At 45.2% G+C, this 27,860-nt stretch overlaps 1 protein-coding gene across 4 annotated transcripts in view; it reads right to left on the minus strand.

The window, feature by feature from the left end:
* The window catches only part of LOC112246731 (serine-rich coiled-coil domain-containing protein 1-like), a 129,553-nt gene that overhangs the window by 51,460 nt on the left and 50,233 nt on the right, over positions 1-27,860 (minus strand). For 3 of the 4 annotated variants that reach the window (XM_024415252.2, XM_024415242.2, XM_024415257.2), the window contains 2 exons: positions 26,009-26,086; positions 23,012-23,089 (listed from right to left, as the gene is read on the minus strand). In XM_024415252.2, coding sequence (XP_024271020.1) covers positions 23,012-23,089; positions 26,009-26,086 — 156 coding nt within the window. The other variant, XM_024415266.2, reaches the window with a different exon arrangement.

Consider the following 27,860-nt stretch of genomic DNA (forward strand, 5'->3'; position numbering starts at 1 on the left):
TTATTGAAAAACGTACACATCCGTTTGATATAAACACTGCTCAAAAAAATAAAGGGAACACTAAAATAACACATCCTAGATCTGAATGAATGAAATATTCTTATTAAATACTTTTTTCTTTACATAGCTGAATGTGCTGACAACAAATTCACACAAAAATGATCAATGGAAATCAAATTTATCAACCCATGGAGGTCTGGATTTGGAGTAATACTCAAAATTAAAGTGGAAAACCACACTACAGGCTGATCCAACTTTGATGTAATGTCCTTAAAACAAGTAAAAATTAGGCTCAGTAGTGTGTGTGGCCTCCACGTGCCTGTATGACCTCCCTACAACGCCTGGGCATGCTCCTGATGAGGTGGCGGATGGTCTCCTGAGGGATCTCCTCCCAGACCTGGACTAAAGCATCCGCCAACTCCTGGACAGTCTGTGGTGCAACGTGGCGTTGGTGGATGGAGCGTGACATGATGTCCCAGATGTGCCCAATTGGATTCAGGTTTGGGGAACGGGTGTGCCAATCCATAGCATCAATGCCTTCCTCTTGCAGGAACTGCTGACACACTCCAGCCACATGAGGTCTAGCATTGTCTTGCATTAGGAGGAACCCAGGGCCAACCGCACCAGCATATGGTCTCACAAGGGGTCTGAGGATCTCATCTCGGTACCTAATGGCAGTCAGGCTACCTCTGGCGAGCACATGGAGGGCTGTGCGGCCCCCCAAAGAAATGCCACCCCACACCATGACTGACCCACTGCCAAACCGGTCATGCTGGAGGATGTTGCAGGCAGCAGAACGTTCTCCGCGGCGTCTCCAGACTCTGTCACACCTGTGCTCAGTGTGAACCTGCTTTTATCTGTGAAGAGCACAGGGCGCCAGTGGGGAATTTACCAATCTTGGTGTTCTCTGGCAAATGCCAAACGTCCTGCACGGTGTTGGGCGGTAAGCACAACCCCCACTTGTGGACGTCGGGCCCTCATACCAGCCTCATGGAGTCTGTTTCTGACCGTTTGAGCAGACACATGTACATTTGTGGCCTGCTGGAGGTCATTTTGCAGGGCTCTGGCAGTGCTCCTCCTGCTCCTCTTTGCAAGAAGGCGGAGGTAGCGGTCCTGCTGCTGGGTTGTTGCCCTCCTACGGCCTCCTCCACGTCTCCCGATATACTGGCCTGTCTACTGGTAGCGCCTCCATGCTCTGGACACTACGCTGACAGACACAGCAAACCTTGCCACAGCTCGAATTGATGTTCCATCCTGGATGAGCTGCACTACCTGAGCCACTTGTGTGGGTTGTAGACTCCGTCTCATGCTACCACTAGAGTGAAAGCACCAACAGCATTCAAAAGTGACCAAAACATCAGCCAGGAAGCATAGGAACTGAGAAGTCTGTGGTCTGTGGTCACCACCTGCAGAACCACTCCTTTATTGGGGGTGTCTTGCTAATTGCCTATAATTTCCACCTGTTGTCTATTCCATTTGCACAACAGCATGGGAAGTTTATTGTCAATCAGTGTTGCTTCCTAAGTGGACAGTTTGATTTCACAGAAGTGTGATTGACTTGGAGTTACATTGTGTTGTTTAAGTGTTCCCTTTATTTTTTTGAGCAGTGTATTATCGAATATATATTTTAAAAACAACCTGAGGATTGATTATAAAAAACGTTTGACATGTTTCTATGGATATTATTTGGAATATACGTCTGCGTTGTCATGACTGCTCTTTCCTGTGAATTTCTGAACATAACACAAACAAACAGAGGTATTTTGGGTATAAAAATCATCTTTATGGAACAAAAGCATAATTTCAAAATCTGAGACGACAGGTGGATTAACAAAAGGCTAAGCTGCGTTTTGCAATATTGCACTTGTGATTTCATGAATATGAATTTTTTTTGGTAATATTATTTGACTGTGGGGCTATGCTATTCAGAGGTTTCTGACGAAAATGATCCCGCTAATGGTATGGGTAGCGTCAAGAAGTTAAGAAAATATTTACCAAATCAACTAAAGTAAAAAATAAAATAACAAGAACGTGGCTATATACAGGGGATACCGGTAACAAGTCAATGTGCGGGGGTACTGGTTAGTACATGTAGGTAGGGGAAAGTGACTATGCATAGATAATAAACAGTGAGTAGCAGTAACAATAACAAGTCAATGTGTGGGGGTACTGGTTAGTACATGTAGGTAGGGGAAGAGTGACTATGCATAGATAATAAACAGTGAGTAGCAGTAACAATAACAAGTCAATGTGCGGGGGTACTGGTTAGTACATGTAGGTAGGGGAAGAGTGACTATGCATAGATAATAAACAGTGAGTAGCAGTAACAATAACAAGTCAATGTGCGGGGGTCCTGGTTAGTACATGTAGGTAGGGGAAGAGTGACTATGCATAGATAATAAACAGTGAGTAGCAGTAACAATAACAAGTCAATGTGCGGGGTACTGGTTAGTACATGTAGGTAGGGGAAGAGTGACTATGCATAGATAATAAACAGTGAGTAGCAGTAACAATAACAAGTCAATGTGCGGGGGTCCTGGTTAGTACATGTAGGTAGGGGAAGAGTGACTATGCATAGATAATAAACAGTGAGTAGCAGTAACAATAACAAGTCAATGTGTGGGGGTACTGGTTAGTACATGTAGGTAGGGGAAGAGTGACTATGCATAGATAATAAACAGTGAGTAGCAGTAACAATAACAAGTCAATGTGTGGGGGTACTGGTTAGTACATGTAGGTAGGGGAAGAGTGACTATGCATAGATAATAAACAGTGAGTAGCAGTAACAATAACAAGTCAATGTGTGGGGGTACTGGTTAGTACATGTAGGTAGGGGAAGAGTGACTATGCATAGATAATAAACAGTGAGTAGCAGTAACAATAACAAGTCAATGTGTGGGGGTACTGGTTAGTACATGTAGGTAGGGGAAGAGTGACTATGCATAGATAATAAACAGTGAGTAGCAGTAACAATAACAAGTCAATGTGTGGGGGTACTGGTTAGTACATGTAGGTAGGGGAAGAGTGACTATGCATAGATAATAAACAGTGAGTAGCAGTAACAATAACAAGTCAATGTGTGGGGGTACTGGTTAGTACATGTAGGTAGGGGAAGAGTGACTATGCATAGATAATAAACAGTGAGTAGCAGTAACAATAACAAGTCAATGTGTGGGGGTACTGGTTAGTACATGTAGGTAGGGGAAGAGTGACTATGCATAGATAATAAACAGTGAGTAGCAGTAACAATAACAAGTCAATGTGTGGGGGTACTGGTTAGTACATGTAGGTAGGGGAAGAGTGACTATGCATAGATAATAAACAGTGAGTAGCAGTAACAATAACAAGTCAATGTGTGGGGGTACTGGTTAGTACATGTAGGTAGGGGAAGAGTGACTATGCATAGATAATAAACAGTGAGTAGCAGTAACAATAACAAGTCAATGTGTGGGGGTACTGGTTAGTACATGTAGGTAGGGGAAGAGTGACTATGCATAGATAATAAACAGTGAGTAGCAGTAACAATAACAAGTCAATGTGCGGGGGTACTGGTTAGTACATGTAGGTAGGGGAAGAGTGACTATGCATAGATAATAAACAGTGAGTAGCAGTAACAATAACAAGTCAATGTGTGGGGGTACTGGTTAGTACATGTAGGTAGGGGAAGAGTGACTATGCATAGATAATAAACAGTGAGTAGCAGTAACAATAACAAGTCAATGTGCGGGGGTACTGGTTAGTACATGTAGGTAGGGGAAGAGTGACTATGCATAGATAATAAACAGTGAGTAGCAGTAACAATAACAAGTCAATGTGTAGGGGGGGTACTGGTTAGTACATGTAGGTAGGGGAAGAGTGACTATGCATAGATAATAAACAGTGAGTAGCAGTAACAATAACAAGTCAATGTGTGGGGGTACTGGTTAGTACATGTAGGTAGGGGAAGAGTGACTATGCATAGATAATAAACAGTGAGTAGCAGTAACAATAACAAGTCAATGTGCGGGGGTACTGGTTAGTACATGTAGGTAGGGGAAGAGTGACTATGCATAGATAATAAACAGTGAGTAGCAGTAACAATAACAAGTCAATGTGCGGGGGTACTGGTTAGTACATGTAGGTAGGGGAAGAGTGACTATGCATAGATAATAAACAGTGAGTAGCAGTAACAATAACAAGTCAATGTGCGGGGTACTGGTTAGTACACTGGTTAGTACATGTAGGTAGGGGAAGAGTGACTATGCATAGATAATAAACAGTGAGTAGCAGTAACAATAACAAGTCAATGTGCGGGGGTACTGGTTAGTACATGTAGGTAGGGGAAGAGTGACTATGCATAGATAATAAACAGTGAGTAGCAGTAACAATAACAAGTCAATGTGCGGGGGTACTGGTTAGTACATGTAGGTAGGGGAAGAGTGACTATGCATAGATAATAAACAGTGAGTAGCAGTAACAATAACAAGTCAATGTGCGGGGGTACTGGTTAGTACATGTAGGTAGGGGAAGAGTGACTATGCATAGATAATAAACAGTGAGTAGCAGTAACAATAACAAGTCAATGTGCGGGGTACTGGTTAGTACATGTAGGTAGGGGAAGAGTGACTATGCATAGATAATAAACAGTGAGTAGCAGTAACAATAACAAGTCAATGTGTGGGGGTACTGGTTAGTACATGTAGGTAGGGGAAGAGTGACTATGCATAGATAATAAACAGTGAGTAGCAGTAACAATAACAAGTCAATGTGCGGGGGTACTGGTTAGTACATGTAGGTAGGGGAAGAGTGACTATGCATAGATAATAAACAGTGAGTAGCAGTAACAATAACAAGTCAATGTGCGGGGGTACTGGTTAGTACATGTAGGTAGGGGAAGAGTGACTATGCATAGATAATAAACAGTGAGTAGCAGTAACAATAACAAGTCAATGTGTGGGGGTACTGGTTAGTACATGTAGGTAGGGGAAGAGTGACTATGCATAGATAATAAACAGTGAGTAGCAGTAACAATAACAAGTCAATGTGCGGGGGTACTGGTTAGTACATGTAGGTAGGGGAAAGTGACTATGCATAGATAATAAACAGTGAGTAGCAGTAACAATAACAAGTCAATGTGCGGGGGTACTGGTTAGTACATGTAGGTAGGGGAAAGTGACTATGCATAGATAATAAACAGTGAGTAGCAGTAACAATAACAAGTCAATGTGTGGGGGTACTGGTTAGTACATGTAGGTAGGGGAAGAGTGACTATGCATAGATAATAAACAGTGAGTAGCAGCAATGTAAAAAAAAATAAGCCATCAGTCTTACGGCTTGGGGGTAGAAGCTGTTAAGGAGCCTTTTGGTCCTAGACTTGGCACTCCGGTACCGCTTCCCGTGCGATAGCAGAGAGAACAGTCTATGACTTGGGTGACTGGAGTCCTTGACAATGTTTGGGGCCTTCATCTGACACCGCCTAGTGTGTAGTTCCTGGATGGCAGGAAGCTTGACCCCAGTGATGTACTGGGCCGTACACACTACCCTCTGTAGTGCCTTACGGTCGGATGCCGAGCAGTTTCCATACCAGGCGGTGATGCAACCGGTCAGGATGCTCTCGATAGGCCAGTTCACTCGAATCACATCTCCATTTCACAGCAAACAGCCCATCGAGGACCATGTGCTCTGCTTGCCGGTCAGTGTCATGGCACCATAATACAACAATGATACAGTGCATATAAGCAAACGGACTATTAGCTCAAAGTGGGAGTATCCTGGAAAATTAACTATTTTATCCTCCTCCATTTAGGTTGCCTGCCTGTCTCTTCTCCCACCTCCAGCATCTCCCTGGCCTGCCCGTGTGCATTTAGGCTGCCTGTCCAGTCCGTCCTCCTCCTCCCCCTCTCCTCCAGTATCTCCTTGCCTGTGTCTACAGTATCTAGGCTGCCTGCATGTCCTGCTCTCCTCTTCCTCCTCTAGTATCTCCCTGCCTGTGTGAACAGTATCTGGCCTCCCTGTCCTATTCCTCCTCCTCTTCATCCTCCTCCAGTATCTCTCTGCCTGTGTCTACAGTATCTAGGCTGCCTGCATGTCCTGTCCTGTCCTCCTCTTCCCCCTCTAGTATCTCCCTGCCTGTGTGAACAGTATCTAGGCTGCCTGCATGTCCTGTCCTCCTCTTCCTCCTCTAGTATCTCCCTGCCTGTGTCTACAGTATCTAGGCTGCCTGCATGTCCTGTCCTGTCCTCCTCTTCCTCCTCTAGTATCTCCCTGCCTGTGTGAACAGTATCTGGCCTCCCTGTCCTGTTCCTCCTCCTCTTCCTCCTCTAGTATCTCCCTGCCTGTGTGAACAGTATCTGGCCTCCCTGTCCTATTCCTCCTCCTCTTCATCATCCTCCAGTATCTCTCTGCCTGTGTGTACAGTAACTAGGCTGCCTGTCCTCTCCTGTCCCATCCTCTTCCTCCTCCTGTAGTCAGTGTCATTGTTGAGATGATTATTTATTAACTTGTTCATTGTGCCTAGCTGTTCCTGTCTGTCGGGCCATCTGTCCCCAGCGAGGTGCTGCCTCCCCGTTCTGTTCCCCCTGCCCGCGGGGGAGAAGGGGGACTGCTGGAGCACGCCTCACCTTCTGCTGACAGTCACCCACCGGCCCACCGGGCACTGGCCCACCGGGCACCACGCCTTCTGTCAGCACTTTAGACCATCGTTCGTTACCTTGACAAACTTATCACGGACACCAAGTTCACCCTGCTCACTGGTGCAAAGGCATGACTAATAGAAAGCTGCAACAATGACACTTGTTGGTTACACAGGCCTCCAATCTGTTGGTAATTGGGTTACACAGGCCTCCAATCTGTTGGTAATTAGGTTACACGGGCCTCCAATCTGTTGGTAATTGGGTTACACGGGCCTCCAATCTGTTGGTAATTGGTTACACGGGCCTCCAATCTGTTGGTAATCTGGGTTACACGGGCCTCCAATCTGTTGGTATTGGGTTTGGGTTATCACGGGCCTCCAATCTGTTGGTAATTGGGTTACACGGGCCTCCAATCTGTTGGTAATTGGGTTACACGGGCCTCCAATCTGTTGGTAATTGGGTTACATGGGCCTCCAATTTGTTGGTAATTGGGTCACACAGGCCTCCAATCTGTTGGTAATTGGGTCACACAGGCTTCCAATCTGTTGGTAATTGGGTCACACAGGTCTCCAATCTGTTGGTAATTGGGTCACACAGGCCTCCAATCTGTTGGTAATTGGGTCACACAGGCCTCCAATCTGTTGGCAATTGGGTCACACAGGCCTCCAATTGGGTCACACAGGCCTCCAAATCTTGTTTGTCACATGCGCCAAATAGAACAGGTGCAGACCTTACAGTGAAATGCTTACTTACAAGCCCTTAACCAAACATTTATTTAATAAAAATAAGTGTTAAAAACCTCTTAAGGCTAGGGGGCACTATTTTAGTTTTTGGAAAAATAACGTTCCCAAAGTAAACGGGCTATTTCTCAGGACCAGATGCTAGAATATGCATATAATTGACAGCTTAGGATAGAAAACATTAAAGTTTCCTAAACTGTAAAAATATTGTAACAGAACCTATATTGCAGGCGAAAGCCTGAGAAAAATCCAATCAGGAAGTGACTCTTATTTTGAAACCCCTGTGTTCCTCTGCATCCACATTGCCCATTGAAAGGGATATAAACCAGATTCCTTTTTCTATGGCTTCCCTAATGTGTCTACAGCCACTAGACATAGCTTCAGGCTTTTATTTTGAAAAATGAGCATGAACGACAACATAGTCAGTGGTCAGGTGGTGGCTCTCAGAGTGATTTGTGCGTAATAGACAAAGGCGGGCATTGTTCCTCTCGCTCCGACTGAAAAGCCAATTGTCCCGGTTGATATATCATCGAATAGATATTTGAAAAACACCTTGAGGATTGATTATAAAAAACATTTGCCATGTTTCTGTCGATATTATGGATCTAATTTGGAGGTTTTTTTTCGACGTTGTCGTGACCGCAATTTCCGGTGGATTTCTCAACAAAACGTGGACAAGAAATAGAGGAATTTTGGCTATAAAAACAATCTTTATGGAACAAAAGGAACATTTGCTGTCTAACTGGGAGTCTCGTGAGTGAAAACATCAGAAGCTCATCAAAGGTAAACAATTTAATTTGATTGCTTTTCTGATTTTCGTGACCAAGCTTCCTGCTGCTAGCTGGACATAATGCTATGCTAGGCTATCGATAAACTTACACAAATGCTTGTCTTGCTTTGGCTGTAAAGCATAATTTCAAAATCTGAGATAACAGGGTGATTAACAAAAGGCTAAGCTCTGTTTCACTATATTTCACTTGTGATTTCATGAATATGAATATTTTCTAGTAAGATTTTTTTGTCCGTTGCGTTATGCTAATTAGTGTAGTTGATGACAATTCTCCCGGATCCGGGAGGGGTAGTTTCAAGAGGTATTTACAAAAATCTACTTTTGTAAAAAAAAAATATTAAATTACCAATGGTTAAAGAGCAACAATAAAATAACAGTAATGAGACTATATACAGGGAGTACCGGTACAAAGTCAATGTGTGGGGGCACAGGTTAGAGGTAATTGAGGTCATATGCACGTGACTATGCATATACACAGTTGAAGTCGGAAGTTTACATTCACCTTAGCCAAATACATTTAAACTCAGTTTTTAACAATTCCTGACATTTGATCCTAGTAAAAAGTCCCTGTCTTAGGTCAGTTAGGATCACCACTTTATTTTAAGAATGTGAAATGTCAGAATAATAGCTGAGATAATTATTTATTTCAGAGTTTATTTCTTTCATCACATTCCCAGTGGGTCAGAAGTTTACATACACTCAATTAGTATTTGGTAGCATTGCCTTCAAATTGTTTAACTTGGGTCAAACGTTTCGGGTAGCCTTCCACAAGCTTCCCACAATAAGTTGGGTGAATTTTGGCCCATTCCTCCTGACAGAGCTGGGGGAACTGTCAGGTTTGGAGGCCTCGCTCGCACACGCTTTTTCAGTTCTGCCCACAAATGTTCTATAGGATTGAGTTCAGGGCTTTGTGATGGCCACTCCAATACCTTGATTTGGTTGTCCTTAGGCCATTTTGCCACAATTTTGGAAGACCCATTTGAAACCAAGCTTTAACTTCCTGACTGATGTCTTGAGATGTTGCTTCAATATATCCACATAATTTCCATCCTCATGATGCCATCTATCTTGTGAAGTGCACCAGTCCCCCCTGCAGCAAAGCACCCCCACAACATGATGCTGCCACCCCCGTGCTGCACGGTTGGGATGGTGTTCTTCGGCTTACAAGCCTCCCCCTTTTCCTTCGAAACATATCGATGGTCCTTTTGGCCAAACAGTTCTATTTTTGTTTCATCCGACCATCGGACAATTCTCCAAAAAGTATGATCTTTGTCCCCATGTGCAGTTGCAAACCGTAGTCTGGCTTTTTTTTTAACAACCTCTCCCTCAATGTGAGCAAGATAAAGGAGATAATCGTGGACAACAGGAAAAGGAGGGCCGAACATGCCCCCATTCACATTGGCGTGGCTGTAGTGGAGCGCATTGAGAGTTTCAAGTTCCTGGGTGTCCATTTCACCAACAAACTGTCATGGTCCAAACACACCAAGAAAGTCGTGAAGAGGGTTACGACAACACCTTTTCCCCCTCAGGGGACGGAAAAGATTTGTCAATATCCAAAGACTAAAGCTTTGGTCCCCAGATCCTCCAAAAGTTCTACAGCTACACCATCGAGAGAATCTTGACTGGCTGCATCACCGCTTGGTATAACAACTTCTCAGCATTCGACCGTAATGCACTACAGAGGGTAGTACATACAGCCCAATACATCACTGGGGCCAAGCTTCCTGCCATCCAGGACCTATATACTAGGCGGTGTCAGAGGAAGGCCCAAAAAAATTGTCAAAGACCCCAGCCATCCCAGTCATAGACTGTTCTCTTTGCTACCGCACGGCAAGCAGTACCGGAGAGCCAAGTCTCAGTCCAAAAGGCTCCTTAAAAGCTTCTACCCCCAAGTCACTCCACTCCTACTTACATGTACAAATTACCTCAACTAACCTGTCCCCCCTGCACATTGACTCGGTACCCCCTGTATATAGCCCCATTATTGTTATTTTATTGTGTTACTTAAATTTTTTTTGTTTATTTAGTAAATATTTTCCTAACTCTATTTTCTTCAAACTGCATTGTTGGTTAAGGGTTTGTAAATAAGCATTTCACTGTAAAGTCTGTTGTATTCGGCGCATGTGACAAATAAAGGAGGGGGAGGGGGGCTGGAAGGGCACTACAGGAAGTGGCTAGCAGCAGAGCAGAGAGGTGCTAGGAGGCGTGTAGCCCTTCTCCTCTGGGACGACATCTCATTATTGTGAACATGGTAGTTGTTCAGATTGGCCCACGCTCGCCTGGCCAGGAGCCAGCGCACTTATCTCAATTTAATCCTGTATAATGATTCAGCAGAGAGCAACTCTTAAATTATCGGCAGACACACTCTCCACTAAACACAACACAAGCGCACGCACGCACAAACGATCACGGGCATCACGCACAGCAGCCAGACAAACTCAAACAGCACAGATCCCCAAGGAAAAAAGGAACATGCACTTTCCTCCTGGCTTTGAAACTAGCAACTTTGTGATGTGAGTTGGTATACACACAATACAACCTAGAGAATATGACAAGCAATGTTCTCAGATGATGAAATCATTTACCAACCCCAACCTTCAGAAGTGGTTGGACTCCACAGTCCGGTGGTATTTCACAGGTTGTTTGTATCACTATACTCGTCTGTGTATGGTTGCATGTCTGAACCAGGCAACAAGACGAACCTCGGTGGGAAACCCAAAAAGGATCATAGGGATGATAGACACAGAAACACACACATCCCCGACAGACACAGAAACACACACACACCCAACAGACACAGAAACACACACACCCCCCGACAGACACAGAAACACACACACACACCCCCAGACAGACACAGAAACACACACACACACACCCCGACAGACACAGACAGACACAGACAACAGACACACACACACCCAACAGACACAGAAACACACAAACACACACACACCCAACAGACACAGAAACACACACACACCCAACAGACACAGAAACACACACACCCCGACAGACACAGACACAGACAGACACAGAAACACACACACACACCACCGACAGACACAGAAACACACACATCCCCGACAGACACAGAAACACACACACACCCCCGACAGACACAGAAACACACACACACACCACCGACAGACACAGAAACACACACACCCCCGACAGACACAGAAACACACACATCCCCGACAGACACAGAAACACACACACACACCCAACAGACACAGAAACACACACACCCCGACAGACACAGAAACACACACACACCCCCGACAGACACAGAAACACACACACACACCCCGACAGACACAGAAACACACACACACCCAACAGACACAGAAACAGAAACACACACATCCCCAGACAGACACAGAAACACACACACACCCAACAGACACAGAAACACACACATCCCCGACAGACACAGACAACACACACACCCCCGACAGACACAGAAACACACACACACACCACCGACAGACACAGAAACACACACATCCCCGACAGACACAGAAACACACACACACCCCCGACAGACACAGAAACACACACACACCCAACAGACACAGAAACACACACATCCCCGACAGACACAGAAACACACACACACCCGACCGAAACACACAAACCCCCTGCTGCAAGCAGCTCCACCTTTGTACACTACTCAGGAGCTTTCATCCCTGCTATACCGCCCTCCCTGATATACCGCCCTCCCTGCTATACCGCCCTCCCTGCTATACCGCCCTCCCTGCTATACCGCCCTGTAGGTAGAAGGCAAGGCAGCCCACTGTCTGTTCACTCCTCTCACACCTCCAGTCCACCTGGTACCAACACACACACACATATATTACACCAACACACACACCCTTCTCCGTGCCAAAGCAACAGCTCTGTTAGTGGGTGGAAGGGGACTGTTTAATAACAAACCACAGTCATAGAACTGAAATGAATAGAAACAAGGGCAGAACCTGGGTATACCCATCATGCAACAGGACCACAATATGAACCAAAGAGAAAGTGATTGATTCATACTACACAGTAGAAATCCTAATGAAACCAGTGATGAAATCCTAATGAAACCAAACTAGCAGAGAGGAGGTATGTGGCTGGGTTAGACCGTACTGCACCTGGATCACAGACTGGAGAGGTCAGCCAGAGGTGAGCCATGGCATGAGGCAGTGACCTCCGCTCAGCCGACACAGGACTATGAGGTGGGAGGAAGAAGGCTGACAGGAAAACAAGGCTTACAGGGGTGGAATGATTGGGGGTCGAGGGTCAGACTGAGAAGAAGGTTGGGTGGGTGAAGGTCTAGCAGTACCTTAACTGGGAGATGCCAGGGCCTAGCTGGTCTACAGTGCAGTACGGTGCAGGGATCATTCTCCAGTAGTCCACAATGCAGGAAACACAACAACACAACACAGGACAGGACACAACAGGACCGGGAGTTAGTCCTGTTGACGTAGGACCAGGAGTTAGTCCTGTACACGATGGTCTCCTGGTCAGTTCACAAGGTCAGGAAGAAACATCTGTCTTCCTTCACATAACCTTCCTCTGATCCAGTATGGATCAGTGGCAAAGCCCTGACTGCATGCCTTTACGTCTCCCCCTGGGTTGCACCTGCCTCACTTACCGCCCTCCTGTGTTTACAAGACCCTGGCTGCGTCTGGGCGGTGGGGGGAGCTGCTGCAGCTGTACAGCAGGCAGATGGAGGGACCTCTGCCAGTAAAAATTGATGGTCACCGTAAAACCACTGTAAAAACCCTCTTCTGTTCAGGGCCCTAATAACCCTGCCTCCGCCCAGACCACACCTCCAGGGCCCGCCCCACACTCCCCTGGCATTACATCAGGCTTAATGGTGCGTCTGCTCCTCATCCCCTCCCCCCTTGCTAGACTCAGTGTCAGGAGCCCGAGAAGAGTTATGGTTAAGAGCTGTGCTCTGGACACAGGCGAGAACTCATTCAATCACCTTAGCATGCACTGATATGTGGCCTGGGAGAAGGAGGACAGAGCCAGTAACATAAAGATGGGATACAGATGGAGGGACGGCAGAAAGAGGAGGGAGTAGAGGGAGAATGTGTATGGAGGGGAAGAAGAAGACTTTCTGCCATGCTGTACCATTAGTCGGGAGAGGCAGAGGTTGATCCAGAACTGGGGACGAGACGGAGACCTAAATGAGCTGGTTAAGGATACGGACAGGAGAAGAACAATCTTTGCATAAATAAGTACCAGTGGAGACCAGTGACAATGTCTGCTGAAGAAGCTTATGTCGTGAATATTTAGGGCAAACATTTATGGAGATTTCACTCTTGAATTGCAATACTAAAAATCTCAACACTTTGCGTCTCTCAACCAAACTTCAGGCATAAAAAAGACTAGGACAGGAATAAGTACAAGAAGTCCCACTATGACCTCCAGTCATCAAACGAGAAAAGAGACAATATAGGAATAAGGTGGAGTCATACTACACAGGGTCTGACGCCCTCCGCATGTGGTAGGGGCTACAGTCCATTAAAGATTACAAAGGAAGGCCTGCCCAACGATGCCTCTCTAGCAGACAAACTCAATGCACACATTGAAAACAAAAACATCAAGGCAGTTATGAGGGCCGTCACTGACCCAGAGGATTGGGTGATCTCACATCTGTAATTATGAAGTGCTTTGATAATCTGGTTATGGCACACATTAACTCCATCATCTCAGACCCATTCCAATTTGCATACCGCCCCAACAGATCCATAGATAACACAATCTCAATTGCTCTCCACACTGCCCCTATCCACCTGAATAAGAGGAACACTTATGTGAGAATGCTGTTCATTGACGACAGCTCATGGCAGAGGGTGGTGCAACAGCCCAGTACATCACTCGGGGAGAGCTCCCTGCCATCCAGGACATTATATCAGCCAGTGTGATAGGAAGACCCGGAAAATCCTTAAAAGACTCCAACCACCCAAGCCAAAGACTATACTCTCTACTTCTGCACGGCACGTGGTACCGTTGCATCAAATCTGGCACCAACAGGCTCTTGAACAGCTTCTATCCCCAAGAAATAGGACTGATAAACAGCTAACAAAAGAGCAACACTGACTTTCTGAGTTAACCTTGTATCCTCTTTCTGAGTTAACCTTGTATCCTCTTTCGGAGTTAACCTTGTATCCTCTTCCTGAGTTAACCTTGTATCCTCTTTCGGAGTTAACCTTGTATCCTCTTTCGGAGTTAACCTTGTATCCTCTTCCGGAGTTAACCTTGTATCCTCTTTCGGAGTTAACCTTGTATCCTCTTTCGGAGTTAACCTTGTATCCTCTTTCGGAGTTAACCTGAGTTAACCTTGTATCCTCTTTCGGAGTTAACCTTGTATCCTCTTTCGGAGTTAACCTTGTATCCTCTTTCGGAGTTAACCTTGTATCCTCTTTCGGAGTTAACCTTGTATCCTCATTGACCTTCTTATCCACATTCAAGCTGCTGCTACTCTGTTTATCTTATATCCTGTTGCCTAGTCATCTTACCCTTAAGATGGTATTGAACTGACCCTGAATATAGTATGGTATTGAACTGACCCTGTATATAGTATGGTATTGAACTGACCCTGTATATAGGATGGTATTGAACTGACCCTGTATATAGTATGGTATTGAACTGACCCTGTATATAGGATGGTATTGAACTGACCCTGAATATAGTATGGTATTGAACTGACCCTGTATATAGTATGGTATTGAACTGACCCTGTATACAGTATGGTATTGAACTGACCCTGTATATAGTATGGTATTGAACTGACCCTGTATATAGTATGGTATTGAACTGACCCTGTATACAGTATGGTATTGAACTGACCCTGTATATAGTATGGTATTGAACTGACCCTGTATATAGTATGGTATTGAACTGACCCTGTATATAGGATGGTATTGAACTGACCCTGTATATAGGATGGTATTGAACTGACCCTGTATATAGGATGGTATTGAACTGACCCTGAATATAGTATGGTATTGAACTGACCCTGTATATAGTATGGTATTAACTGACCCTGTATATAGGATGGTATTGAACTGACCCTGTATATAGGATGGTATTGAACTAACCCTGAATATAGTATGGTATTGAACTGACCCTGTATATAGGATGGTATTGAACTGACCCTGAATATAGTATGGTATTGAACTGACCCTGTATATAGTATGGTATTGAACTGACCCTGTATACAGTATGGTATTGAACTGACCCTGTATATAGTATGGTATTGAACTGACCCTGTATATAGTATGGTATTGAACTCACCCTGTATATAGGATGGTATTGAACTGACCCTGTATATAGGATGGTATTGAACTGACCCTGTATATAGGATGGTATTGAACTGACCCTGAATATAGTATGGTATTGAACTGACCCTGTATATAGTATGGTATTAACTGACCCTGTATATAGGATGGTATTGAACTGACCCTGTATATAGGATGGTATTGAACTGACCCTGAATATAGTATGGTATTGAACTGACCCTGTATATAGGATGGTATTGAACTGACCCTGAATATAGTATGGTATTGAACTGACCCTGAATATAGTATGGTATTGAACTGACCCTGAATATAGTATGGAATAAAACTGACCCTGAATATAGTATGGTATTGAACTGACCCTGTATATAGGATGGTATTGAACTGACCCTGTATATAGGATGGTATTGAACTGACCCTGTATATAGGATGGTATTGAACTGACCCTGAATATAGTATGGTATTGAACTGACCCTGTATATAGGATGGTATTGAACTGACCCTGAATATAGTATGGTATTGAACTGACCCTAAATATAGTATGGTATTGAACTGACCCTGAATATAGTATGGTATTGAACTGACCCTGTATATAGTATGGTATTGAACTGACCCTGAATATAGTATGGTATTGAACTGACCCTGAATATAGTATGGTATTGAACTGACCCTGTATATAGTATGGTATTGAACTGACCCTGAATATAGTATGGTATTGAACTGACCCTGAATATAGTATGGTATTGAACTGACCCTGTATATAGTATGGTATTGAACTGACCCTAAATATAGTATGGTATTGAACTGACCCTGAATATAGTATGGTATTGAACTGACCCTGTATATAGTATGGTATTGAACTGACCCTGAATATAGTATGGTATTGAACTGACCCTGTATATAGTATGGTATTGAACTGACCCTGAATATAGTATGGTATTGAACTGACCCTGTATATAGTATGGTATTGAACTGACCCTGTATATAGGATGGTATTGAACTGACCCTGTATATAGTATGGTATTGAACTGACCCTGTATATAGGATGGTATTGAACTGACCCTGTATATAGTATGGTATTGAACTGACCCTGTATATAGTATGGTATTGAACTGACCCTGTATATAGTATGGTATTGAACTGACCCTGAATATAGTATGGTATTGAACTGACCCTGTATATAGTATGGTATTGAACTGACCCTGAATATAGTATGGTATTGAACTGACCCTGTATATAGTATGGTATTGAACTGACCCTGAATATAGTATGGTATTGAACTGACCCTGTATATAGTATGGTATTGAACTGACCCTGAATATATAGTATGACCCTGAATATAGTATATTGAACTGACCCTGTATATAGTATGGTATTGAACTGACCCTGAATATAGTATGGTATTGAACTGACCCTGTATATAGTATGGTATTGAACTGACCCTGAATATAGTATGGTATTGAACTGACATTGTAAAATCAGAAAAAAAAGAAACGTCCTCTCACTGTCAACTGCGTTTATTTTCAGCAAACTTAACATGTGTAAATATTTGTATGAACATAACACGATTCAACAACTGACATAAACTGAACAAGTTCCACAGACATGTGACTAACAGAAATGGAATAATGTGTCCCTGAACAAAGGGGGGGGGGGTCAAAATCAAAAGAAACAGTCAGTATCGGGTGTTGCCACCAACTGCATTAAGTATTGCAGTGCATCTCTTCCTCGTGGACTGCACCAGATATGCCAGTTCTTGCGTGAGATGTTACCCCACTCGTCCACCAAGGCACCTGCAAGTTCCCTGACATTTCTGGGGGGGGTGGTCCTAGCCCTCACCCTCCGATCCAACAGGTCCCAGACGTGCTCAATGGGATTGAGATCCGGGCTCTTCGTTGGCCATGGCAGAACACTGACATTCCTGTCTTGTAGGAAATCACACACAGAATGCTCAGTATGGCTGGTGGCTTTGTCATGCTGGAGGGTCATGTCAGGATGAGCCTGCAGGAAGGGTACCACATGAGGGAGAAGGATGTCTGTCTTCCCTGTAACGCACAGCGTTGAGATTGCCTACAATGACAACAAGCTCAGTCTGATGATGCTGTAACACACCGCCCCAGTCCATGAAAGAACCTCCATATCGATCCCGCTCTAGAGTACAGGCCTCGGTGTAACGCTCATTCCTTCGACGATAAATGCGAATCCGACCGTCACCACTGGTGAGACAAAACCGCGACTTGTCAGTGAAGAGCACTTTTTGCCAGGCCCTGTCTGGTTCAGAAACAATGGGTTTGTGCCCATAGGCGACTTTGTTGCCGGTGATGTCTGGTGAGGACCTGCCTTATAACAGGCCTACAAGCCCTCAGTCCAGCCTCTCTCAGCCTATTGCGGACAGTCTGAGCACTGATGGAAGGATTGTGCATTCCTGGTGTAACTCAGGCAGTTGTTGTTGCCATCCTGTACCTGTCCCACATGTGTGATGTTAGGATGTACCGATCCTGTGCAGGTGTTGTTACACGTGGTCTGCCACTGCGAGAACGATCAGCTGTCCGTTCTGTCTCCCTGTAGCACTGTCTTAGGCGTCTCACAGTACGGACATTGCAATTTATTGCCCTGGCCACATCTGCAGTCCTCATGCCTCCTTGCAGCATGCCTAAGGCACGTTCACGCAGATGAGCAGGAACTTGGGCATCTTTTGGTGTTTTTCAGAGTCAGTAGAAATCCTTTTCAGTGTCCTAAGTTTTCATAACTGTGACCTTAATTGCCTACCGTCTGTAAGCTGCCAGTGTCTTAACGAGCGTTCCACAGGTGCATGTTCAATAATTGTTTATGGTTCATTCAACAAGCATGTTTAAACCCTTTACAATGAAGATCTGTGACGTTATTTGGATTTTTAGGAATTATCTTTGAAAGACAGGGTCCTGAAAAAGGGATGTTTCTTTTTTTGAGTTTATATAGTATGCTAACTTACTTCATTTTTTCCTATTCTAATTTCTTGTGTTTTTTTTCTAGTATTAGATTGTTATTGACTATTGCATTGTTGGGTTTAGAGCTGGCAAGAAAGGCATTTCACTGTACTTTTGCATGTGACATTAAAACTTTAAACTACTGTGATATTGATTCATTCTATTATATTCAACCCATTCAAACCTTTGCGACCGTCAAACTGTTCCTTAAAAAAACACTTCCCCAGCCTCCCGAGTGGCGCAACAATCTAAGGCACTGCATCGCAGTGCTAGAGGCGTCACTACAGACCCGGGTTCGATCCCAGGCTGTATCACAACCGGCCGTGATCGAGAGTCCCCTAGGGCGGCACACAATTGGCCCAGCGTCGTCCCGGATAGGGTAGGGTTTGTATATTCTCCCAGTCTGGTTTTATCAAAAACATTGTACCTTCACAATTCACACAGACATCTCCATCCTACTCTTCCACAGTTTCAATCTCAAATCCTGGCCCATATAGCTGTCAATAGTACATTATTTTCCGTTCCTAACTCTCACTCACAGCTCCCTCTGAAGCTCATGTCCTCAAGCCTGGCTCCTCATTCATAGACACACTATGATTGCACCGAGAATAAACCAACAACAGATAAAAACAACACAATCAAAACAGAGAAACTAAACGGGGTAGTTTTGTTGTGGGAAGTGCGTTGCAGTGGAAGACTCTTCTTACACCCCTGGTGCGCTCCCATCTCTCCAGCTGGGATCAGAGATTAGGAAAGAGTGGAAAGCTCTGAAGGTGCCTCTCGGAATTCTAAAAGCGTTGCGAACGGAGTTCAGGGCCGAGGAGAGACGTGAGAGATGTAGGAATCACCAGAGGAATCCCAACAGGGGGTGTTTGGCTGGGGGGAGAGGCATCCTTAAACACAGTTTTGTCTGGACACAACATCACAGGGATTTTAAAGGGAGGGGTGAAGGGTTCGTCGGTGACAGAAAAAGTTCAGAATGGCTTTGAGCAGTTTGAGGCTGGGACTTGAAATGGTCGCCATGCATCTTTAGACAGGTGTCTACAGAACAGTGGAGGGGAGAACAGAGAGGGTGGCACTGCCAGGGCCTGGCGGCTTGCTCTCAGCACAGAGACCCCTGCTGGGACCTGACTGGCACAGTGGGCACATGGCACGGGGATAGCCGTCTGCTCCATGTTCATGGAGCCTCTATAATAAGTCTGCCATTGCTAAAAGCAGATTAATGCCTGTGAGAGCAATCTTTAATTTAACATCATATCTCCCTTATAGGAAATGATCTCTTCAGTGTTTTTTCCCCCATTTTAAAGTCTCCAACAGTTTACAGGCACACTATACATTCCGGGCCTTCTAGCGATCCCCTTCATCCTTTTAAATAGTGTAAAGCTGAGCGATTAAGCAACATTTCTGTTATTTTCTGTTTTTTAAACAACTAATTGACCGATATTGGTTCAATTATTTGAATTCCATTTAGTTTGGTTTCTCTAGAAAGAAATCAGATCTGATGTAGTAGTGAGCTGTAGTTTCCAACAGGCCTATATTCTACATAGTTTAGCGCAGAAAACGTGGTAATTAACTACAATAACCATAATCCATTGCGTGTCCACTTGTCCGGTCTGTGTGGGGGCGCGGAGATAGGGAGAGGAAGAGACAGCAGAATGTGCGATTGAGAGGGATAGAGAGCAGTTGCTTCGTGAGGTATCTCTATCTGAAAATACATGATCTAAGTGATTGATAGTTGGTATTCAGCAGTCATAAAAGTATGCCTTATTTACTTTGAAGAACTACTAAAATAGTGATTTTGTCAGACAGCATAGGCAGCAGCTCTATAGTGATGAGACGATGACTTGGAATGAAATAATAAAGTCATCAAATAAAACTAATATAATATACACAACAACTGAAATAAGTCATGTGAATATATTATTGTTAATAAGTGATAAGCAGTTACAGCACTCAACCAACTTAATTCATCGTGCATTTAATCTTTAAAATAATAATATCTAAACCGAAATCTTTATTTTTTTTTAAATAATCGAACCGAAACGAGCTCAAAAAGCACTAAAGTAGCGACAACAGTGACTACGAGAAGACTAGACAGAGGGGAAGAAAAGAAAGAGGGACAAAGTGTTGCACATCAAGTACTTTTTTGATTCCCTATAAAACGTCCCCTCTTAAGAAAGCCAATGAAAATTGGCTTGGATAAAGAAAGCAATCTCAATTGATTTAAGCCCCTGAAAAACTTTCAAATAGCCTGTACCTCGAGCTCTTAAACGTCTCTGGAGGACATAAATCTTTCTCCTTCGCTCTCTCTCTCTCTCTAATCCTTAAATACAGTCTGAAGAAGCGAGAGGATTCACATCTATTCAGTTTGTCGAGTCATTCGAATGCCTTGCTCCCCAGTTGTCACTTCAGTTATTACTTTCAAACCCAATTCTTCCTCCCTTCATTGCTCCACCTATGTAGGATGAACATGCCCTTCCGGCTGCGTGGCTTCATAACTTCCCAGGACTTTGAGAAGTCTTTGCTCCAGAGCTTTTGGGAGCAGGGTGGACAGGACTGATGCCAAAAACAGTGTCCGGTGGCGGGGAAACAGGGCAGGCCAGTCCCTGGTGGTGTTGGGGGGCCTGGAAGGAGAGAGGACAGCGCTAGGCTCTGCCTGTAAGCTAATTAGCTCTGATGGAGAGAGAGAGAAAGGGAGGGAGAAAGAGAAAGAGGGAGGGAGAGAAAGAGAGAAAGGGGAGAGAGAAAGAGAGTGCTCCAGAAAAAAAATTAAATAACAAGACGACCTCCTGAAATCGCACCAGCCTTTCGAAATAGCTGACCCACTTGTAGACACACTTTCTATATCTGCCTGTCCTCGATGCAGTAACCTATATAGGTTTGCAGTATCTACACACGGGAGACTAAAAATGGGCAACTCATCTGCTGCTGCTGAGTAAAGTAACCTGTAAAACTAGGCAACGGGTCGCCAGCTGGTGCCATGATCATGTACGGTTTAGAATGTGGTCATGTGGAATGCATGTTTCAGTACATTAAACAGCTGATATATCCAAAGTGTGTGAGAGGGGACACACATCTTCACACGACACTTTTCTTAACTCCACCACTTCTCTAAAAAGAAGAGGGACGCTTGAGAAGAACAACAGCCCCTAAGACTTACGGAACGCAATAGCATAATATATGCGGGTTCTTGTCACCGGCACAATCTCCACTTCGCACCGTGTTCTTTTCAGTGATGACACTCAAGGCCAAGTATAATGGGGTGCTGACACACATTTGTGTTGCATTAGAGGCCCCGAACCGACAGAGAGGCAATTACAGGGGGCCATTTGAATGTGCATTATGGAAACACATTAGTAAGAATAGCAAACAAAGACTAGAGACATTTAACGAGGAGAAGAAAAAAAAGACACACAAGCTTATCTTTCTATGGGCACAGAAATGCTGCGGCCACTAAAAGCCATCTCAGAGTGATAGAAGATAAATGATGGCGATGATGAACCCTGCTTTCAGTGCTTTCTCCTCTGTTTAGCTGTAGGCAAACAGCGTGTGACGGCAGCAATATAAATGAGGACTAACAGCACCCCTCCTCCAAGACAACCACCATTCCCAGGTTTAACAAAGTGATTAAGTGACCATTTTGGTCTATATGTGCTTCGCCACATTGTACAGACAAACCTTTCGTACAAGAAACTCCTAGAGTTAATAAAAGAGCACACATAGCCGACACGCACGTTTTGTTGTCAGTCACATCATGTCATTTTTAGAACTGTATCTTAAATCTAGTTATGCGGTCATCGTGAGAAACATGTTGATGTGTGCTGTGTGTGTGTGTAAAGGACTACTTAGCCTAGTTAAAGGTGCACTATGCAGAAATTACAATGCCATTTCCTGGTTGCTAAAACTCCTAATTTCAGTTTATGTGACAAACTAAGCTAGTGTAGTGTAGAGAATCATTGTACCATCTAAACCGCCATGAAATATATTTTTTCCATCACCAAAAATATTGTATTTTCAGCTGTTTGAAACGGGTGTACAAAACCGAAAGTAAAAGACGCAAAGATGAAACTTAAGAACGGGAAGCATAGAAATAGCGTACATAGAACAGATCTACCACTTCTTAGACTTACTTTCAAGTAGAATGACATATCTATAACTCACATTTCTATGTGGATTTGGTCACGTTGCCCCAAACATTTACATAGTGCAACTTTAAAAACGATATCCATTGTAAATTGTGTGCACAGTGGGGAAAGTTTCCAGAGACAACTAGGAAGAAGCAAACTCGGTATGCTTTTTTGTTGTTGTTGCTGCTATTGCAGGAAAGCCTTTTTTAGGCAGTCATCTGTTACGGCCCCCATGTTCCCAGACTGTTCCAACTCCCTAAGCCAGGCAGGCCATGTCATCTGCTGCAGGCTAAACTGAACACAGAGCTCTCAGGGAATAGACGTCACTTTATAATGGCAATGAGATACCACTGAAGCTACGGTGTATCTGGGACATCTCCAAAAGGAAAGGTATATGTGAGACCATATTCAATTGTAAAGACGACAGATGCTAAACCGCCTGGGAGCCTCCGCAGTTCCAAATGGAGATGTGTACTCACCTCTGATCCAGGGCGGTCTGTCTGCGTGGTTCTGTCAGCTTTTTGGCAGATGGGTTTCAGGGCAGCTTTGGCACTCTCCTGTACACAGAACACACAGACCAACATCAGGAATTTCACCCATACTAGGGGCCAGGAGTTTTCCCAGGTCAGGTTATATCATAGTTAGGGCCAGAAGTTTTGGTTTGATCAAGTGGCCTGACAATGAGAAATCCCAGGCCCTGGTCTTACTGTATACAGTACATCATTGGTCTTACTACTAAGAGTTATTATCGCACACGATTTAAGAAACACCACATGCAAAAAAAACAATGTAGAAAATATTCAACTCCATCCAAGGCCACAAACCCTAAAACCACTGGGTCATGAACGTTTTTTGAAAGACACGCCGGGAGGATTTCGCAACCAAACCTTGGACCATGGTACCTTGCAAAGTGCACCAGAGAAAACAAAAGGTAGTGCTGGCCAATGCGCTGCGAGGCCTCACTCTGGCATAATGAATACTTCTCAGCTGGCAGATTTAGCAGCAGGCTGGAGGGGAGATTGGCTAAGAGCTGCCCTCTCCTTGAAAATACCGCCCTTTTTTGGAGGGGGGGTGGGCTGCCAACGATTCCCCTGCAAATGATGCTGGTGAGCATTACGTTCTGTTTATATCAATTCTATCAATCAGGGTTTCAATTCTGGTTTGCAATCTGAGGCATATGTCCTGAATTAAAGTGGGTTATGCTGTGGCAGCAACCATGGCTGGTGAATGCCGCATGCAATCTGCCCGGAGAGGATCGTCACACCACCAGCACCAGGCTTCAAACAGTACGGAGGTCTCCCAACATCACTCGTCTTTGGCTAAGATCCTTGTTTCATGAGGATTCTGATTGATTGGGCCATTCTTATCTAAGCTGGGCCAACACCACATTGCTTAGTGTGTTTTCTTATGGACCATATGGTAGTCTGAAGAGAAGGAGAGAGGAGCAATCGGTACCTAGAACCAGAATGTGCAAACACACAGATGTCAAACGGGAACTGACTCTGCGGGGCATACTGGCAGTGCTAGACATGATGACATGTTACATATAAAACATGACAAATGAAGCCTCGGAAGCAATATGTCAAATTATACATGTTTCTCAGTACAATACCAACAGCTCTACAAACCCAGAAAAACACTTTACATTCCCGACTTGCATTTGGTTTATTTTAGGAACATAAATTCTCCATTAAAAACAACAATAAACAAAATAACTTGTTTCAGTTTTCAAATCAAATACAAAGCTAGGTAAAAAAATATATATAATCATTTTGCTTTTTAAATTTGATCAAATGCGATCAAAGCCAATTAAAATAAACATTCAACAACACTACTTTTCCCTTTGTTAGTCAATCTTCATATTTCTCTTTAATCTATATTATGAAGGGGAGAGGAGAGCAGTGCTGAGTGTGATAAGCTGGAGAGAAAGTCCTAAACAAGGAAAGAAATGGAGAGGGGGAGAGTTAGAGAGAGATATAAGTCTCCTAAGTGCCCTCCACTGTTGTCAAAGGAACGGCTAGAGGCTGAGGTGCTGTCTGCGTACACCATGCTGAGGTGCTGTCTGTGTGCACCATGCTGAGGTGCTGTCTGCGTACACCATGCTGAGGTGCTGTCTGTGTGCACCATGCTGAAGTGCTGTCTGCGTGCACCATGCCGAGGTGCTGTCTGCGTACACCATGCTGAGGTGCTGTCTGTGTGCACCATGCTGAAGTGCTGTCTGCGTGCCCTGTGCTGAGGTGCTATCTGCGTGCACCATGCTGAGGTGCTGTCTGAGGTGCTGTGCACCATGCTGATGTGCACCATGCTGAAGTGCTGTCTGCGTCTGCTGAGGTGTGCACCATGCTGAGGTGCTGTCTGCGTACACCATGCTGAGGTGCTGTCTGTCTGTGCACCATGCTGAGGTGGTGCTGTCTACCGTACACCATGCTGAGGTGCTGTCTGTGTGCACCATGCTGAAGTGCTGTCTGCGTGCACCATGCTGAGGTGCGAGGTGCTGTCTGACGTGCACCATGCCGAGGTGCTGTCTGCGTACACCATGCTGAGGTGCTGTCTGTGTGCACCATGCTGAAGTGCTGTCTGCGTGCACCTGTGCTGAGGTGCTATCTGCGTGCACCATGCTGAGGTGCTGTCTGAGTGCACCATGCTGAGGTGCTATCTGCGTGCACCATGCTGAGGTGCTGTCTGAGTGCACCATGCTGAGGTGCTGTCTGAGTGCACCATGCTGAGGTGCTGCTGAGTGCACCATGCGTGTACCATGCTGCACCATGCTGAGGTGTCTGCGTGTACCATGCTGAGGTGAGTGCACCATGCTGAGGTGCTGTCTGAGTGCACCATGCTGAGGTGCTGTCTGTGTGTACCATGCTGAGGTGCTGTCTGCGTGTACCATGCTGAGGTGCTGTCTGCGTGTACCATGCTGAGGTGCTGTCATGCTGAGTGCACCATGCTGAGGTGCTGCACCATGCTGAGTGCACCATGCTGAGGTGCTGTCTGAGTGTACCATGCTGAGGTGCTGTCTGCGTGTACCATGCTGAGGTGCTGTCTGAGTGCACCATGCTGAGGTGCTGTCTACGTGTACCATGCTGAGGTGCTGTCTGCGTGTACCATGCTGAGGTGCTGTCTGAGTGCACCATGCTGAGGTGCTGTCTGCGTGTACCATGCTGAGGTGCTGTCTGCGTGTACCATGCTGAGGTGCTGTCTGCGTGTACCATGCTGAGGTGCTGTCTGCGTGTACCATGCTGAGGTGCTGTCTGAGTGCACCATGCTGAGGTGCTGTCTGCGGACCCAGTTGTTTCTGCAACTATTAAAAGACAGCACATGTGCATCCTGAGAAGTCACTAGTGCACCTCCCGTATCCCATTCTGTATCGAATTGTACTATATATCAGAAGGGAACTGAATTTCTAATGGAAGAACCCACATACATTACATTCAATGTTCAGACATTCTTCTCACACAGTGCTACAGTGTGGCTCTCACCAGTTCAGCCTGCAGTTGGAGGATCAGCTCGTCCTTCTCCCTCAGCTGCAGCACCAGAGCTTCTTCCCTCCCCGGCTCCTGGAATGAAGAGCAGAGAAAGTCAAACACTACTTCAGGAGGATACACAGGGGAAGGTGAACACTGAGCATAGAGCCACCACATTTTTAATTGTACCTTTATTTAACTAGGCAAGTCAAGTTAAGAACAAATGTTTATTTACAATGACGGCCTACCCCGGCTAAACCCTAACCTGGACGACGCTGGGCCAATTGTACGCCGCCCTATGGGACCCACAATCACGGCCGGTTGTGACACAGCCTGGAATCAAACCAGGATCTGAAGTGACGCATCTAGCACTGAGATGCAGTGCCTTAGACCGCCGCGCCGCTTGGGAACCACCACACTCGGGAGCCAACCACATCACTACCATAGAAGAGAAGGTAATGTCTAGAATGTGGAGTCAGAACACAGGCCACTGTATTGTGGAGTCAGAACACAGGCCACTGTATTGTGGAACAGGGGAAGTGGGGAACAGGACAGAAAGAGAGGGGGGAGAGCAGGGTGAAGAGTGTGTGTACAGTATGTGCTCTCCCTCTGGTAAACTTAAGATGAACTATGGCTGCATCACAGCAAATACAGCACGTCTTTCTCCATGACCTTGTCTGGTCAGCAGCCAGTAAGGGGAGGCAGGCCCTAGCAACCATATATGGCCAACGCTCTAACCACAACGCTCTACCTGCCGCCCCGATTATAAACTGGTTAACAACAATATTAGAGCAGTAAAAAAAGAAATGTTTTGTCATACCCGTGGTATTCAGTCTGATATACCATGGCTGTCAGCCAATCAGCATTCAGGGTTTTAAATACCCAGTTAATAAATAAACAACAATAGAACTCTGCGGTCTACGTGACCCAATGTTGCAAATCTGAATCGGCTTTAGTGCCTTCCGCTGCTTTATTCCTGTTGTTTTCTTTGGGTTTTTCTGAACACAACATCAAATCCCCGTCGGCCATTGTTTTCTGACCCTCTGTTACTCTCAAATCCCCCCCAACCATGCGTGGGCGGAAAGTTTGTCTCTTTCTGAAACAGACCTTGTCATATTAGTCCGTTAATGCCATGGAAGACTGTGTTTTTGTCTTCCGTGGTGGGGTCGCGTCCTGAGGAGGTCACACAGAGTAAACAGGGAACTGTAACATCCTCTAAACCCTCCGCCTGAGGGGAATCCTTAAATCTGTCTTCATTAGAGATGTTCACGGACAGGCACTTCATCTGCACATTACCATAGAGGAGGGAGAGAGAGACAGACAGAGCGAGACTGGGTCCCCAGCCCAACCCACCCTCGCCACCCCTATGAATATACAACAGAACAACACGTAGGCAGCCTCTCTCCCTCCCCACAATGAGCCTGACCACCCAAGGTTAACAAAGTTGGGCTGAATGTCTGTATAGTGACCCTATTGGTCAGCCTAATTCGCAGTGAGGGTAGAATGTTTACAGCAAATGTGGCCGGGCCCTGGGCAAAAACAGCAGTAAGGCACGCACACACACACACACACACACACACACACACACCTTAACAGCACCTCAAGGAGACAGCCAGGCTGCGGAAGGTTTCTAAGAGTTCAGGATTATCTGCAGCCTCACCCGGCCTCTGGACAGGATGTCAGAAAGTGTTGCCTTTCCTGCCACTTCTTTGTACAGAGACAACACAAAAGTGTTTGGGGAAAAGGTTACGCGGAAGACGTCAGGCGATGGATGAGCTTGGCATTCCGCTGCGATCACTCCATCCAAGGAGGAGTGATGAGAGAGCGCCCGCCATGCCGCTGCCTGCTCCCATTCCCCAGCCGTACG

Source organism: Oncorhynchus tshawytscha, linkage group LG04, assembly GCF_018296145.1.
Source record: "Oncorhynchus tshawytscha isolate Ot180627B linkage group LG04, Otsh_v2.0, whole genome shotgun sequence".
Taxonomy (NCBI): domain Eukaryota; kingdom Metazoa; phylum Chordata; class Actinopteri; order Salmoniformes; family Salmonidae; genus Oncorhynchus; species Oncorhynchus tshawytscha.